Raw genomic sequence first — 15,820 nt, forward strand, 5'->3', positions numbered from 1 at the left:
AGCAGTGATATTCAATTGTTTGAGGGAAAGATGCAAGCGGGAAAAGTCTAGAGAAGAAAATGACTGTCACCACTAGTAGTGATGTTGTTTTTCTTTACTTGATGATATGCTTGTGGCCGTGCAGGTGCCGGGGCTGGTCTGTTCATAGTCTATTCGATCTACATGCCGCGCAAGAGTGGAGTTGTCAAGTTTGGCTGCCTAATACCCCTGTGCAACAACGTGGTCAGGTACGTTTGTGTTGTGTCGTTCGTACAGTGTCGTAATCTAGCTTGAACAGGCTTGCCTTCACTCTCAGTGGCATACTAGCTGAATGTCTAGCTGGTACAGGTTAGATTTGTAAAGTCCTGAAGAAGACACGGATCGTCAGAACTCTGATACTAGTGTACTTGTGCTATTCATCAGTATCATGTACATGATTGTATGTACTGTAAGCCTGTCAAGGTGACCACCTGTCCAAGAGGACCACTGAAACTATGACCAAGGGATGCTATTTCCAGTCAAATGACCCTGGATGAGGAGACCACCTGGTTACAGAGACCACGTTTTGAAGGTCCCTTGAGCGGTCGGATTAGACAGGCTTCACTGTATTGTATTTATGTTACAAGGGAAGTCCCCACAGACTATGTGTCTTGTTGCAGGTTACCCTAGGCATACATGTATGCGTGAAGTAAATGACGCAGCATTATAGGCCATTAGCTGTTGCAAAAGAGGCTGCCTTGCAGAAGTCGGGTAGGAGAGAATTCCATCCTTCAGCAAAGCGTAGAAACCGTGGCGTGAAGGTGCATTGGGTAAGGCTAAAGCGAGAGTGGTCTGCCATCATTCTGCCTTGCTCCTGCTGTGTGGCGTCTTTTATTTTTTTTGCGTCCATCCGTCTGTCTGTCTATCTGCCTGTCCGTCTGTCCATCTGTCTGACCAACTGACTCTCAATGTCATGTGTCCCTAATCCCTATGCCTGTTTGCTTGTATGTCTCGACTCTTTGTGTACACAGTTTGGTCAGCGCTATGACAACCATGGCTACTGTGTTCCACGTCCAAGTAGCCAAGGAACATCTCAATCCAGATGAGCCGGAGGACCTCAAGAAGATCGTCAAAATCCTGTCATCTAACGGAGAAGCCAACACCGGCCTGACGTTCATATGGTACGTATGCGTATTGGGAGTAGTGTTGCTACTACTTCGAAGTATTGGAAATTGAATTTGGGATCACTGACATCCAATGGGCCATGTAGAAGGAGTCGTGCATACACAATTTTTGAAAAAAGATTCAACAGACTAACTTACCGGTGCGTATTGAATTCATCAAGCGCCTGTCAAACCTTTTTTTCATCAAGGCAGAACCATGGTGTGGAAGGATATGAATTGTTTTGTTGTTACTGACACAATGGAGCCTTCTTGCTGTTGTTGTAAATAAAAAATTTGTTTGGAACTTCTTTACTATTTGCAACAGACAACATGATAGTACACTTTGCAAGGAATAATGGTGAACTTCGAAGAGCATCAAGAGGAATTGCAACACAGTCATCGAAAACAGCGAGAAGTGAAAAGTGATCTATTCGACCTAAGGGCTGAGCATGGTGTACGCGTGAAATGTTCATGCCAGTGCCGTGTTTCACACTTCAGTTGCAGTTGGCGGCGTTATTCAAGAGTGAAGGATCCGAATTTCTCTGACTTCTCTTCCTGGTATTCCTCTCTCTCTCTGCTGCTTAGGATACCAACGCTGTACAACTTGCTACCTGGTGGGCGAGCCTTGGCCGTCTTCTTCTTCCTGTGCCTGGTCTTTGCTGGCCTCAGCTCTATGGTGGCACAGATGGAGCTGGTCATTCGAACGTTGGAAGACTTTGGTGGTAAGTGGCAAACCCTTTAGACAATCATGGAGGAAAATCGGGAAGCCTTTGCAGAATGCTATGGTGGTGCTGTAAATTTGAATTTCCCGTATGTCACGTGATTGTCGCCTTGGAGTTGACCAATGACAGATCAAACAGCACGTGCTGGAAAGCGCTGTCCTGCCTGCTCAAACTGGTGATGGAACTGGATCCACTGCCCGTTGTCAAGTGACGACGGGCAGGAACGGATTCCACTGCCCGTCGTCACTTGATGACGGGCAGTAGCCACTGGACTGACTCTCTACTTCATGGTCTTTCATTGGTTACTTGCCGCATGTTTCATAAAATACAAGGCACCGGATTGCGCGGAAAGGGCGACTAAGTGTAAAACCAAAAACATCAAAAAAAAGAGCTGACTAATAAAATAACTAAAGCAGAAGAGCGACTGTTTGCAACCACAACTGTCATCATGGCGCTCCAACATTTGATCTGGAACTGTGAGAAAAGAAGCCCCTTTGTTGAACGATATTGGCAATGTGAGTGAGCTCCTCCGAAAAGTTGAGGAAGAGACGGAACCTTTACTGCGGAGTCGCTCGCGAAGGAGATCTTGGACGAGCCGGATGAGCCTCAACCAAAGTGCGCAATGCTCAGCAACCTGCAAGACCCGCCGAGGTTTCCGATCAAGACGTGGGAAAAATCCGTAGGAACAGAACAGCCAGAATGCCCGATGCCCAGTCGACAATGTCAATGGCACCACGAGAAAAAAAGCACTATGGACTACTACTTCAAGAAGTACAAAAAACAATCACAAAACACAATGCAGGTGTACGTGTGTCTGTCATGAATCTCTTTATTTGGCTTGGGTGCACACGGGAAACACGTTCCAGTCACTCATACTCGGCCAGTACCGCTGTTCATCCAGCCCTTGCCGCTATCGCGGCGCGGGCTGGATTCCGCGGTACTGCCCTCGTACTCGTGCAGGAACCTGTACATGCAGAGTGGTAAGTAGTCCGTGCTGTAGCTGTTATTCTACTTCACCTGTTTGAGCGGAATTATGACCTGATAAAACAATGGCAAACAACGGAGCCTAGAAAGAGGAAGGAAGGACTACACAACATCTAGGCAGGCAATATGGAGAGGAAAGCGAAATGGTTGAGACAGTGAACTAGGAAAAGGAGATAATAGAGAGGTTTTGCATTCCGAATTTCGGAATGTTTTTCGACTGTGCTTTCCGAAAAAAAGTGCGTGCCGAAAAACGGCATTTTCAGTGTTTTGCATTCCGAAAATCTGATTCAACTTCGTTTCCAAGGATTGCCATGCAAAACAAAATGGAGAGCGTCGAAGGCGCCAAAACCGAAAACTTTTTGCGTCCGAATCTTGCAAATTCGGTTTTGAGGCGTGCTGGTCCAACAGCAGCTAGCATGCAGCGTGTGGAAGCAAACTTTGGGTCAGATGAGGCTAGAACTTTTGCAGTCTACTCGGATCCCACAGAGCCGCGAACAAAGGGGTTGAGCACAAAATAGGAGTTGCCTGAGCAGGATCAAATCCATGGGCAGGTCAAACTGAATTTGGGTGCGGTTCGAAGACGAGGACGGACTGATGGTGGGCCGAGTGATCCAACGGCTGAAGACGAGGTTGACAAACTACTGTCTTCTACTGTCAGTAGGCTCCATGGCAAAGGAAGATAGAGTGTGATGGAGTGTGAGAAGATCTAGTCAACATGGTGAGAGCAGCAAAACCAGCAAAAACCAAAACTACACACGTGGAAATTTTTCAAATATAATCAGCGAGAGCAACAGAAAACAAAAATACACACATGAAAAATATTCAAATATGCGCTCCCAAACAGGAAAGAGCCGAAAATCCATTTTCGGAAAACCATGCACTTTCGCCACCACACTTCCGAAAGCTCGACTACTTTTTCGACTCTTGCCGCCACACTCCGAAAATAATTGCGAAATTCGGAATGCAAAACCTCTCTAATACGTCAAGTACACTTGTACATATACCACTGTAGCGCAAAAGGAGCACTTTGGGTATGTGTTGCTGTGTCACTATTGAGTATTGTGCTCCGTCTTCTGTTCTCCTTCTATCGTGTCCCTGTTTGCAGCCAAGCGGAAGTATGCCTTGCCATGCGTGGCTGTTGTGGTTGCACTGCTGGGATTGCCCTCGTCCCTAAACATCAATGTGCTCGTCAATCAGGTTTGTCCTCATCCCCTCATCGTGATCTGCGCTTGCCATGCTTTGACCCATGTTTCTCCATTGAGCAGTTTGTCTTCCCCAGAGCCTGAAGGCGATTGGCTAGCTTCTTAGCTTCTGTGTTCTTTCTCTCATTGTCTACATGTATTTTAATGTACAATTCTCTCTCTCTCTCTCTCTCTCTCTCTCTCTCTCTCTCTCTCTCTCTCTCTCTCTCTCTCTCTCTCTCTCTCTCTCTCTCTCTTCTCTCTCTCTCTCTCTCTCTCTCTCTCTCTCTCTCTCTCTCTCTCTCTTTCTCTCTCTCTCTCTCTCTCTCTCTCTCTCTCTCTCTCTCTCTCTCTCTCTTTCTCTCTCTCTCTCTCTCTCTCTCTCTCTCTCTCTCTCTCTCTCTCTCTCTCTCTCTCTCTCTCTCTCTCTCTCTCTCTCTCTCTCTCTCTCTCTCTCTCTCTCTTTCTCTCTCTCTCTCTCTCTCTCTCTCTCTCTCTCTCTCTCTCTCTTTCATTGTTGTCTTGTTCTGCAGGACTTTGTATGGGGATTTGGTCTCATCCTGTCGGGAATGTGTCTGATATTTCTGGTCTTCTGGTACGGCACTCACGTTGGTCAAGGCAACGGCTGCCTCAACATGATGGCCGGAGCAAACCGCTTCCGCAAAGAAGTGGTGAATGAGGTAAGTACCAGACCTTCATGTGAGAAAATCCAGGAGCTCCAGGAGCACGAACAATTTGTTTTCAATGGAGAGTGGTAGGAAATCCTTCTCCTCCTCCTTCTTCCCCCCCCCCCCCCCCCCCCTACGGAGCACTCTCCCAATTCCTCGGAGGGGAGTGTAGCACGATTTTTGGAAGCATTCTTGTCTTACCTCAATCGCAGGGAGTTGCCAATCACTGGCTACTAGCACCTGGTCAAGCCCAGGACAATGTCAAGAATGAGCACGAGAGAAACGTGCCACGAACTGAGAGCAAGTCGACCGGGAGTCACGTGGCAAGGAAACGATCTGCCCGTTGTCAAAGCTACAGCGCGCACCATCACCCACGTGCATGTGATGATGGTATGTGCAGTGTCTGTGAGTGAACTGTCCCAGATCCACTCAAACACTCCTGTTCCATCCGCGACTAGCTCAAGTCAACTAGAACCCGGTCCTCATCGCACCGTTTGTTGAGACCTGTGATGCAGGCAACCCACACACAAGTGGATATGTCGCGTTTTGCTTCTAAACTCTTCAAGTGCACTCAGCTGATGTTTCAATCATTTCCATTTTTTCCCTGCCTCTTACAGTACGGAATGGGTGACTGGAAGCTGCCGGTTCTCTGGGCATTTCTTGTGACGTGAGTGCTAAAAGAGTGCATGACTGTTTTCGCCTGTTCTTGCACTGGCATATTCGTGTAGTCAAGGTTTTTAAAAGTAATTTCAGTATTTTCTGGAATTAGCCCTACTCTGAGAATACATAAGTACAACCTAGAATACTCGGGGGCCCGGGATTGAGAGGCAGTTGAAGTTTTCAACCCCAGCCCGAAATAAATTCCTGCGGTGCTTTTTTGACCCAAACGTCTCCTTGGTATGATGGCGAGCATGTCAACTCTAAAGCATGCACTGTACAGTTTACTATGAGATGCTTCATTTCTGCCAGGACTCACATTGCGAGGTTGAAGACAGTAGCTTGTCACTGCAGGGCTCAGTGTACGATTCTCATCCTGCTTATTACTGGCTCCAGTGCTTCAGATTTGTCGTGCCTGTTCCTGACCCTTCAGGGCCTTGGTACTGGCACCCGTCTGACGGTCTCGAGCTGGGCCTGTTTTTGAAACCGCTGCAGAAACGGGTCTGTTGACAGCTATTGGTGGGGGTGTATGGCAACGGTTTCCTGCTCTGGATTGGTGCCACTAGTCTTGCCGCAGTCATCTCTGTCGCACCCTTCTCTGTGCTGCAGTCTAACCCCTCCCATCCTAAACTGTGCTCCTGTAGTAGTACGGTTGCACTCGGTGAACTCCAACCCAAAGGGCATAGTTGCCGCCCTCGACTTGCACTGCCCTTAGCACCCTGGAAATGGTACCGATGTGGCTGGACGTGCCTATGTACAAAAACTACAAATGCAGTGAGTGATGTAGCCAGAACTGTTTCAGAGCACCAGTTTTGCACTTTGGGTCAGTCTTCACCAAGCGCAGCTGTACTTGTGTGTGCAGTGCGCATTGAGTGCTGCGGGTGGTCATGCTGTCTACATGTGTGTCCTTCTTGTACAGGTTCATCAATCCCATTGAAGCTGCCGGCATGATCGGTTGGTGGGTGTACGATCAAGCGTCGCAGTCTGACCCGCCGTGGTGGGCGTACGAGAGTGAGACACTCTTTGCTGCAGTCAGCCAGGTGAGCTTTGCCTTTTCTGGTGCAGAGAGCTGTTAGAAGTTGTTCCACCCGTACAGTGCACAGTCGACTCCTGATATAAGGAGCACCATTGTGCAGGAGAATTGGTTCTTTATAGCCAAAGTTTGTACTAACAGAAACGGCACTCACACTATACAAGCAGCAAGTCGTGACTGGCATGTGGCCCATATCTTTACTCGTATGAGTACACTTGCTTTACCCTTCAAGATACGGTTCGTTACAACGGGTCGATTTTGTATGGGTTCGTACAGGGACGTGAACAACGGTTCGCTATATACGGAATTCGCTATATGCGAGTTCGTTATAAGGGGCCGTCTGTAAATACATGTATTTACTTAGAGACGTCTAACAGGCGCTTCTTTCTTGATCCACCCACCCACCCCCAGAAACGCCCCCAAAACTGCAGAAAGTACCACTCATAATAAACACCCTGCTATGCACACATATACCCATACAAAATTGACCCTTGGAGAGAACAGTTTTCGTTTATAACGCACCAAATCACACCTACAAGTCGTTCCTGGGAGTACAGAGCATGTGTCCCTGTCTACTCTGCTGTGACGCGTGCAGTGTAGTGCGTCTCAACTAGTGTTGAAACGAATAATCGAATAATCGAATAATTTAGAATATTCGTGGGGTGAACGAATAATCGAATAGTCGTAGGAATTATCAGAAATCGAAAAAAAAAACGATCTATGCTCAGTGCTGACCCGGGTACCTAGTACCTACTGATATTTGCACTGCGTAGATCTGCTCGTAGTATTTCTTCCGGGTACCTACTGATATTTGCACTGCGTAGATTTGCTCGTAGTATTTCTTCTCAAACTCTTCTCCAAGTTTTAATCTCCTATCGGTATCTAGTAATACTTCTGTTCTTTCCATACGAGGGAAACATGGATGCAGTGAATGTGATTTTCGGTCTTTGACCACTTTCGACCAAGACCCTATGCAGAGCTGTATCAGGCGTTGCACACTCTGGGGGGTTATGTACTCTTGGCGGCACAGGTTAACCGGTTTTGCACCTCCACATAACAAAATCTGATAATCAGGAAAAAAAAAATTTTAAACTACTTAAAAAGTGCTGAAAAAAGGTTGAAAAATGCCATCATGTGTATGATAGAATATAGATTATTCGTTCGATGGAGGGCGAAATTATTCGATAGATTATTCGTTCGAAGAATCTGTGTTCGGTTTAAACACTAGACTCTCAACGCCTACCTGCATTAGCTGTAGCAGTGCTACATCATGTACGTACATGTATACACACGCGGTATGGACTATGGTATGCATGCACTCCGAAATGTATTTTTTAGAGAAACGCCTTGCAGGCGAACCCATCCACCAGAAACGCCTGTTAGACGTCTCTAAGTAAATACATGTATTTACGGACGGCCCCTATTTAAAGTGGGTTCGACTGTGACCTGTATTGTGTGCCCACCCACATGATACGATTGTGACACGTAGAATACACAGTTCTCTGTACGAATACCGTCCGTAAATAAGTACCTGCCCTAAACGAGAGAGCTTGGAAGCTCAGGGCCCTACGCTATGCTTTTTTGCCTTGATGACCTAGACAAAAAAAAAGCATAGGGATGTTATAAATTCTTTAAAAAATTCCTTTTTTTTAGACATAACCTGGGATTCGAACCCGCACTATCGCGCGCCCTGCATTCATCCCCCGATGCACTTCGCATACATACTAATTCTTCCAAGTTGTTTCACATTGTGATCTTGCATTTGAAAGCCCTATTTGAGTTATATGCATTGTGGTCAGCCGTCTTTGATGGCACGGTACGGTAGGGGATAGGGACGGGACAGGTACGATCGAGGGTAATACGACACCGTCTCCCGTACCGTACCGTACCATCAAACACAGCTGGCCACATACAGCTTCCCGCAATATTCAAATAGGGCTTTCAAACGCAAGATAATAACGTAACGCAACTTGGAAGAATGATACGGTATGAATGCGAAGTGTATGGGGGAATGCATGGAGGGCGATAGTGCGGGTTCGAATCCCAGGATATGCCTGAAAAAAAGGAGAATTGAAAAATTTATAACATCCTATGTTTTTTTGCCGTCAGATACGGATAGCGCCAGGCGTGACACAAACAAACACACAAACAAACACCAAATTAAAGCTGTGTGGACCCTGGCTAGCGCCAGACGTTACTGAAGTAACGTCTTCTGCATAGCTACGGGAATAAATACCCCCTTCATCCTCTTGACTCTGTCTGTTGAACTCAAGTTCAGCCATACTGCCCGAAATAAGTACCGGTGTGGTTCGCACATGCAGCTCTTAGCATGATTATTGTACATTTACATGAAAAATGACTTCTCTACCACACACATGCCAGGCCCGAAAATCAGTACCCGCCCAAAACGTAGCACGGGTATGACCACGAAAGTAAGTACGTACTTAATTAATATCAACAGACTTTTACAGTGTTCCCATTATAAATTTATTTTTCGAGTACAGTCAGACCTCGCTTAACCGCACACATCTGTTTTCCACAAAAATATCCGGATAGGCGAAGGAACCGGATAACTGAACACACATACTGTATAATGCATGTGGCATATCAAAAGCAGTGACATCGTACATACATGTAGACGGGTCCTATGCAGTACAACTAGCGTGCACAACATGTAAAACAAGCGAGAAAAATGACAAGTGCATGCAACTGAGTGCTGTCCACATGCACCCAGCAGATCAAGGACCTCATTCGCCTGTACAACTCCCTGATTCTAGCTTCTGCAAGCCACATGCTACCGGATACTACGAAGCTTTTTGTACACATTTTAACCAGTTTGTACACAAAATCATGCACCGGTATGCGGATCGCGAGGTCCGGTTATGTTGTATGCATAACATATGCTGCACATCGGTAACCAGCGATTTTCTTCCGGATGGCGAGGGATCCGGATAAACGAGGACCGGATAAGCGAGGTCTGACTGTATTTGGTTGAATTGTTTCAAAGACTTGAACTGCCATCAGCATAACAAGACCGTCGAACAAGGCTACAATCAATCGTGTTTCATTTCTGTGTTCTTTGCAGTGGTTTTTCTGGGCTCTGGTTCTCATCTCCTTGAACATCTTCTTTGGCCACAAGTTTTCTGGTGGCTCCAGCTCTTACCACCAGTTTGATATGAACGATGATGATGGAGGTGACATGGCTGCCGGCACTGCTGAGGTTACTCTTATACGCTCGGGTTCTTCGACTGGCAAGCTGGTTTCGTCCATGACGGAAAAGACCCCTCTGGCAGAGAGCGGGCACAGCAGAGTGGTCGTCTATGCTAACCAGTCCACGTATTTGTAGTGTCAGCAAATGCGTTGTTCAAGTTCCCCTTTTGTTAGTTATTGTAGTGAAACCCGTGTCGTAGGTTCCTGAAATGCCGCTAGGACTGTACTGATATCGATAATGCAAATCTATTTGAATTCATAGCTAGCTGCGTTGTTTCATTGTCTTTATTCTGTGTGTGTGTGTGTACACTTCAAAACTCTTTTGCCTTAGAACATTGAATGATCATGGCCATGAAAATATTTATCCTAATAACAGGATACATACCATTTTAGCTATCATACATTTTCTATTTTCTAGGATCCTAAGCTCATGAGCTGTGTGACCAACCAGGCATTCGATTGGTCTTCAGGATATTTTGTTTTACAAAAAAAGATATTTTTATGTTAATTTTATAAATCAGTAAAATGCAATTTGCTCTTGCTGTACTTATTTCAAAATTTCTTTCAGTCCAGTGTTCACCACTTGACTTTCTTTCTTACGCTATAAAAAATATAGCTGATAATCTGCTACTGCTAAATGCTTTCGAATTCCATTCACTGGATATGGATACGAGCTACGCTAAGAAAGAAGAGAATCATGGTGTTGGTGCAAGGGATATATGGGCAACAGCCAATAGAAGCTAGCCAGAAAAAATTCCCCCAAAAAGTCAAGCCGCGCTCGGCCTTTATACACGACTTCACGGTGATTACTAGTGGTGTGCACGGGTAGTCGGGTACCCATGCTACCCTTGTCTTGAGGACCTACAAGTAGGGCCACGGTAGAGGGGTATAGAATAGTACCCTTGCTTCCTAGGGTACACTGTAAAAGGCCTGGTGGGGATTGCCCTATTAAAAATTTGATATTATTAACAAGAGTTTTGGAAATTAGAGGCCACATGCCACGTACTGCTCTTTTCTCTCCGAAACTCAACACTTGCAAGCCAGATATGAAAGAAAGAAAAAATCATCAGTCACATTTCATACCGTATCTGGCTTGCAAGTGTTGAGTTTCGGAGAGAAAAGAGCAGTACGTGGCATGTGGCCTCTAATTTCCTAAAACTTTGAAATTCTCCGTGAAGTCCAAATTGAAATTGCAAGAGTTATGGACTCTTGATATTACTCATAAAAAGGACACACTTCAGGCTCTTTACGAACATCTTGAAAGTTTTTGGTTTCACAAGTATACTTTCAAGCCTTCTCATCAGGTGAAATACAGGCAAGGGAAAAGGAACAGGAACAGTGGATTAAGTACAGTAAGGAGGTGGTGAAACAGCGCAAAGAAGAATATAGCTAAAGTAAACAGCGAAAATGCGTGACCTATACACATACTGTAGCAATGATGAGGTTTTGACGACCTACCTAACAGCATAATATAAGAGTGAATTTAATTTGCTTCTGCTTGCAAAGGTTGGGTTTCTTTGTGTGAATGTATACAGAAGCAAGTTAAATTCACACATAGGCTGTAATGTAGGTCGTCAAAACCTCGTTAGTTATGTCCAGTGGTTGTCTCTTGTTGTCACACTACATGTCACGCTTATTGAGTTCTCGCACTTGCACCTTTGTGTCATTATTGCTATGTGTATAGGCCACGCATTTTCGCAAACTTTCAAGATGTTCCTGAAGTGTGCCCTTTTTATGAGTATTATCGCATTTTAGGAATGGATTTGCAAAGTCGCAGATGACATCATGTACAGTTAAATACATGCCGGTACTCGTACTGCACATGCCTACCCAGTACTTCGAAGTACATGTAAGCAAGAGTCCATAAACAAGACTAGTATGCAACTGTGATCTCTTTTCTATGGGCCAGATTCTTGTTTATGCACTCGCTGGCGATTTAATTTCGCTGATTGCGCCGCTGGGTACCAACCGGACAAAGTAAATCGCAGGCCAAAATTTGTCATAGAGGCAAATGATGCATGACCGAGCCATGCCTGCATGTGAGGGCAACAAATACCAATCGATTACTCTTTGAAAACCCCAATCGGTCAAAGTTAAATGACAGCGAAAAGTTTCATTTCGAGATCGGCCAGAGTTTCTCACCGGCCAAAATTCGTTGATTTACAGTATCACCTGAACACCGAAGATTTTTTTGAAAATGCATCCCAACTCAGCCATAATATTTACGAACAGTTGCTAACGGTATATTCGCTTTGATATCTTTAATACATGGCAAAAATGTGCACGGGTTGTCATGTGATGTGAAATTCTGCAACCACACAGGTGCAATATCCGAGGGTTATCATGGTTATGCGGCCATCAGTCTGCATGCAAGAATCCCACTACCGCAGGGTAATCTTAAACCACAACTGGACAGCGAGGGAAAGACATACATCAAGACCGTACACGGTCGAGTGTGTCTCTTCACAACCAAAGCACAGGAAATTCTTCTTTTTCAAGCATTTATTTCCTGGCAAGTCGGGTGGAATGAGATGTTTAATCTCTGTCCTTCTCTTTGCGCGATCCACGCAGACGACCAGTACGACGGGCAGCGATAAGACCGACCTTGCGACCAGCGGGGGTGTTACGACGGACAGTTGACGGCTTACCAATATGTTGATGGTTACCACCACCATGGGGATGCTCTACCGGCTGCATGAGAACAAAGCATAGTAAGAAATAATATATGAGAACCACAGAAAGGACTGCACAATAGACAACAAAAAGAATGCTTTATGCACTCAACACGCTCCAGTTTTTTGCGTAATAGCAGCAAATTTAAGTCACATGGGTAGGTAAAGGAAGTGACATTCGTAATCTATTACTTGATTACATGAATTTGATGCTAGAGTTGCATACAGATGCACCATAGAGGTATGTATTAAAAACTGGACGTATTCCTGTAGAAGCTGATGTCAGTGAGATCAGGTATTTCGATGTACATCAACATTAAAACAAGGTTAATGCATCTCCAGTGCATCTTGAAAACCAGGCTTGTATTCCAAACAAGCCATTAGACAAGACACTACGGTACCGTTGTACTTCACCACAGGCACAGGTGATAGCTGCCTTCTCTAAGTCTATACAAACTAAGGAGGAAAGTAGGAATAGGAATGTGATAACTTACGTTCATGGCAACACCACGGACACGAGGCCAGCAGTTACGCTTGACCTTGTACTTGTGGTATGCACGACCTGCCTTGAGGAGAGGCTTGTCGATACGTCCACCACCAGCAACAATACCGATGACGGCACGGCTGGCGCTGCACACAACCTTCTTGGAGCCAGATGGTAGCTTGATCCTGGTTTTGCCAGCATCAGGGTTCTGAGAAATCACGATAGCATGGTTTCCAGAGGCACGGGCAAGCGCACCACGGTCACCAGCCTTTCCCTCAACGTTGCAGACAACGGTACCCTCAGGCAGAGAGCCCAAAGGCGCGCAGTTTCCAACGTTCAACGAGGCTGTACACCAGAGTGATTCAAATAACAAGGATAATGTGAATGAGTACAAATCTCCCAAAGGAGTGAACAGCACTAGCACATACAACAAGATACTCGTGGAGACACAAAAGTGCACCTTGGCATGTCACTGATTGCAAGTAAGGAGTGTACATTTAAAGGGGAAGTTTAGGCAAAAAGTAAAATTTCACCAGTTGTAGTCTTCGGGGTGCTGAGTCGAATGGTCTTGGTCCGAGAAAGTTGAGACGCTCCCTTCCTACTTGAATCCCAATCGAACTCGCGCACTTCCACCGAAACTGGGTGACTGCGCCCTACTAGATGGGGATTTGTATGCAAAATGTCACTAAAAGCGCCATTTCGTTCTTTTAAAAGCACGGATGACCGCGATTGGCCCATATGTTGTAGTCTTTTGGACGCTGAGTCGACTGGTTTTGGTCCAAAAAGGCTGCGATGCAGCGTTCCTCCTTTATTCCCAATCGAACATTGTTGAACAAGCGGTCACGTGCTCCTGCGTACGCCAGTCACCTGGTCACCGTGCCTGCAGGGTACAACTTACTAGCCTGTTTGACCTTTTTTGGGTGCAGTCCTGTCACTCGAGTTGAACCTTGGTGTGAAAGGTGTCGCCTGCTGGCGTGGTGACCAGGTGATTTGGGCACCCAGGAGCACGTGACCGCTTGTTCAACCATGTTCGATTGGGAATAAAGGAGGAACACTGCATTGCAGCCTCTTTGGACCAAAACCAGTCGACTCAGTGTCCAAAAGACTACAACATATGGGCCAATCGCGGTCATCCGTGCTTTTATAAGAACGAAATGGCGCCTTTAGTGACCTTTTGCATACAAATCCCTATCTAGTAGGGCGCAGTAAGCCAGTTTCGGTGGAAGTGCGCGAGTTCGATTGGGATTCAAGTAGGAAGGGAGCGTCTCAGCTTTCTCGGACCAAGACCATTCGACTCAGCACCCCGAAGACTACAACTGGTGAAATTTTGATTTTTGCCTTAACTTCCCCTTTAATTTATTAAAAATATTTCCCACAAACTAATGATTTTTTAAACATTTCCAAAATAAACAATCGAGGGTAGAATACCGCATCGCAATTGACCCAGAACACTGAACAGACTGCCCAATTGTGACAGCTACAAATTGACACAAAACGAACGTCTCCACAAGCTGTATTCAATTTTTTCAGAGGGAAGCTCGTAATCTGCTCACCCTTCTTTCCACAGTAGACGAACTGGCCAGTATACATGCCCTCAGTGGCAATGAAGTTTTCATGGCGCAGCTTGTAACGGTATGGGTCTCTGAAGGTCACAACTGCAAGAGGAGCACCACGGCCAGGATCGTGAATGATGTCCTTCACAACTCCTCTGATGTAACCATGCCTCTCAGCATAATCCAGACGACGGAGCTTTGCAGCACCTTTTCTGGTGGTGTTATGGGATTTGAAGATCCCACCGGGACCCTTACGCTGTCCTCGAATTACTCGCCCCATCTGAAACACAAGTCCACAGACCGTCCAGGATCAGAAACGTCCTCTTCGCCTCCAATGGCCAGGAAAAACCCAGAACTACAATGGCTACGTTTGCTTACCTCGCCGACCACGACAGGCCAAAAGAAAGGAAGATTTCCGCTCAGCGCATGCGCAATAATCCGAAATGCATCGTTACCATGACGAAAAATGGCGTTTTCTTGTCTAGCCATGCATGCTGCTTCGGAAAACAAAAATCCAAAATCATGTATTGTCAGTTTTGTGAGCTATGTATACCGGCGTGTACGCAGTATGATCAGTCTTTCATTTTCCAGGTCCTGACATGCCTGTTAGGAGAGGTGATGCAGGCAGAAAACGATTTTGTGTTGCGTTGCTGTCGCAGCTACAGTTGGTCCCATTTCAGCTGTAGTTTCGAAAGATCGTCAGTTTCCTACATCATTTTGATAGTTTCTCTGAAGTTCTATGCTCCCAGTCGATATGAGGATTTGGATGGGAGTTTTGGAGTTCTCATCAGCAGCAAAACCTGCTATCTACCAGAAATGGGGTGTTCTGTTGGATCGTTGCATGGCTGGAGACTCCTGTTGCTGTAGAGATCTGCGCGCGGGTGGTAGGTTCACGCTTCAATGCTCTAAAAAAGTTATTGTCTACAAATTCTCTCTCTCTATCTCTCTCTCTCTCTCTCTCTCTCTCTCTCTCTCTCTCTCTCTCTCTCTCTCTCTCTCTCTCTCTCTCTCTCTCTCTCTCTCTCTCTCTCTCTCTCTCTCTCTCTCTCTCTCTCTCTCTCTCTCTCTCTCTCTCTCTCTCTCTCTCTCTCTCTCTCTCTCTCTCTCTCTCTCTCTTAGTCTCTATCTATCTCTCTCTTTCTCTCTCTCTCTTTCTCTCCCCACCATACCCTGTTCGCAAGGCTGGGCGGGGTTGTGAGCAGGCTTTCCATTTCATCTTTTCTTTTTATTTCTGCTTTTCATCTCATTACAAAAATTCTGCGCTTTTTCTCCATCTGCGCATAAAATCTAGACTGACAACCTGCTTGTTAAAGGGGAAGTTAAGGCAAAAATTAAAATTTCACCAGTTGTAGTCTTCGGGGTGCTGAGTCGAATGGTCTTGGTCCGAGAAAGCTGAGACGCTCCCTTCCTACTTGAATCCCAATCGAACTCGCGCACTTCCACCGAAACTGGGTGACTGCGCCCTACTAGATGGGGATTTGTATGCAAAATGTCACTAAAAGCGCCATTTCGTTCTTATAAAAGCACGGATGACC

General features: G+C 45.8%; 3 protein-coding genes across 3 annotated transcripts in view; 2 read left to right on the forward strand and 1 right to left on the reverse strand.

Annotated features, from left to right (window-relative positions):
* The window catches only part of LOC135831075 (staphylococcal nuclease domain-containing protein 1-like), a 23,252-nt gene extending 21,130 nt beyond the window's left edge, over positions 1-2,122 (forward strand). Inside the window, exon 25 of the mRNA XM_065343330.1 lies at positions 2,002-2,122. Within this exon, the coding sequence (XP_065199402.1) occupies positions 2,002-2,107 (106 nt within the window). The 3' untranslated portion in view covers positions 2,108-2,122. The remainder of the gene's footprint in view (positions 1-2,001) is intronic.
* LOC135831077 (uncharacterized sodium-dependent transporter YocR-like) overlaps positions 1-10,271 on the forward strand; it is a 15,665-nt gene extending 5,394 nt beyond the window's left edge. Inside the window, exons 7-14 of the mRNA XM_065343332.1 lie at positions 125-227; positions 990-1,139; positions 1,707-1,843; positions 3,933-4,024; positions 4,542-4,688; positions 5,294-5,343; positions 6,253-6,373; positions 9,452-10,271. Coding sequence (XP_065199404.1) covers positions 125-227; positions 990-1,139; positions 1,707-1,843; positions 3,933-4,024; positions 4,542-4,688; positions 5,294-5,343; positions 6,253-6,373; positions 9,452-9,712 — 1,061 coding nt within the window. The 3' untranslated portion in view covers positions 9,713-10,271. The remainder of the gene's footprint in view (positions 1-124; positions 228-989; positions 1,140-1,706; positions 1,844-3,932; positions 4,025-4,541; positions 4,689-5,293; positions 5,344-6,252; positions 6,374-9,451) is intronic.
* Positions 10,272-12,060: 1,789 nt separating this feature from the next.
* LOC135831082 (large ribosomal subunit protein uL2-like) lies at positions 12,061-14,752 on the reverse strand. Its single transcript, XM_065343336.1, has 4 exons — positions 14,664-14,752; positions 14,286-14,565; positions 12,743-13,077; positions 12,061-12,267 (listed from the first exon to the last, which is right to left on the reverse strand). The coding sequence occupies exons 2-4, from the start codon at positions 14,563-14,565 to the stop codon at positions 12,112-12,114; spliced, it is 771 nt and encodes a 256-aa protein (XP_065199408.1). The 5' UTR covers positions 14,664-14,752; the 3' UTR covers positions 12,061-12,111.
* Between the last annotated feature and the right edge of the window lie 1,068 nt (positions 14,753-15,820).

This window comes from Sycon ciliatum, chromosome 1 (genome assembly GCF_964019385.1).
Source record: "Sycon ciliatum chromosome 1, ocSycCili1.1, whole genome shotgun sequence".
NCBI lineage: Eukaryota > Metazoa > Porifera > Calcarea > Leucosolenida > Sycettidae > Sycon > Sycon ciliatum.

Excerpts from the sequence above, each read along its gene's own strand:
- LOC135831082 (XM_065343336.1), bottom strand. The coding sequence starts at position 14,565 with ATGGGGCGAGTAATTCGAGGACAGCGTAAGGGTCCCGGTGGGATCTTC. Across the intron at positions 13,078-14,285 it reads CGTCTACTGTGGAAAGAAGG|CCTCGTTGAACGTTGGAAAC; the intron begins GTGAGCAGATTA and ends TCTGGTGTACAG. Across the intron at positions 12,268-12,742 it reads TCCGTGGTGTTGCCATGAAC|CCGGTAGAGCATCCCCATGG; the intron begins GTAAGTTATCAC and ends GTTCTCATGCAG.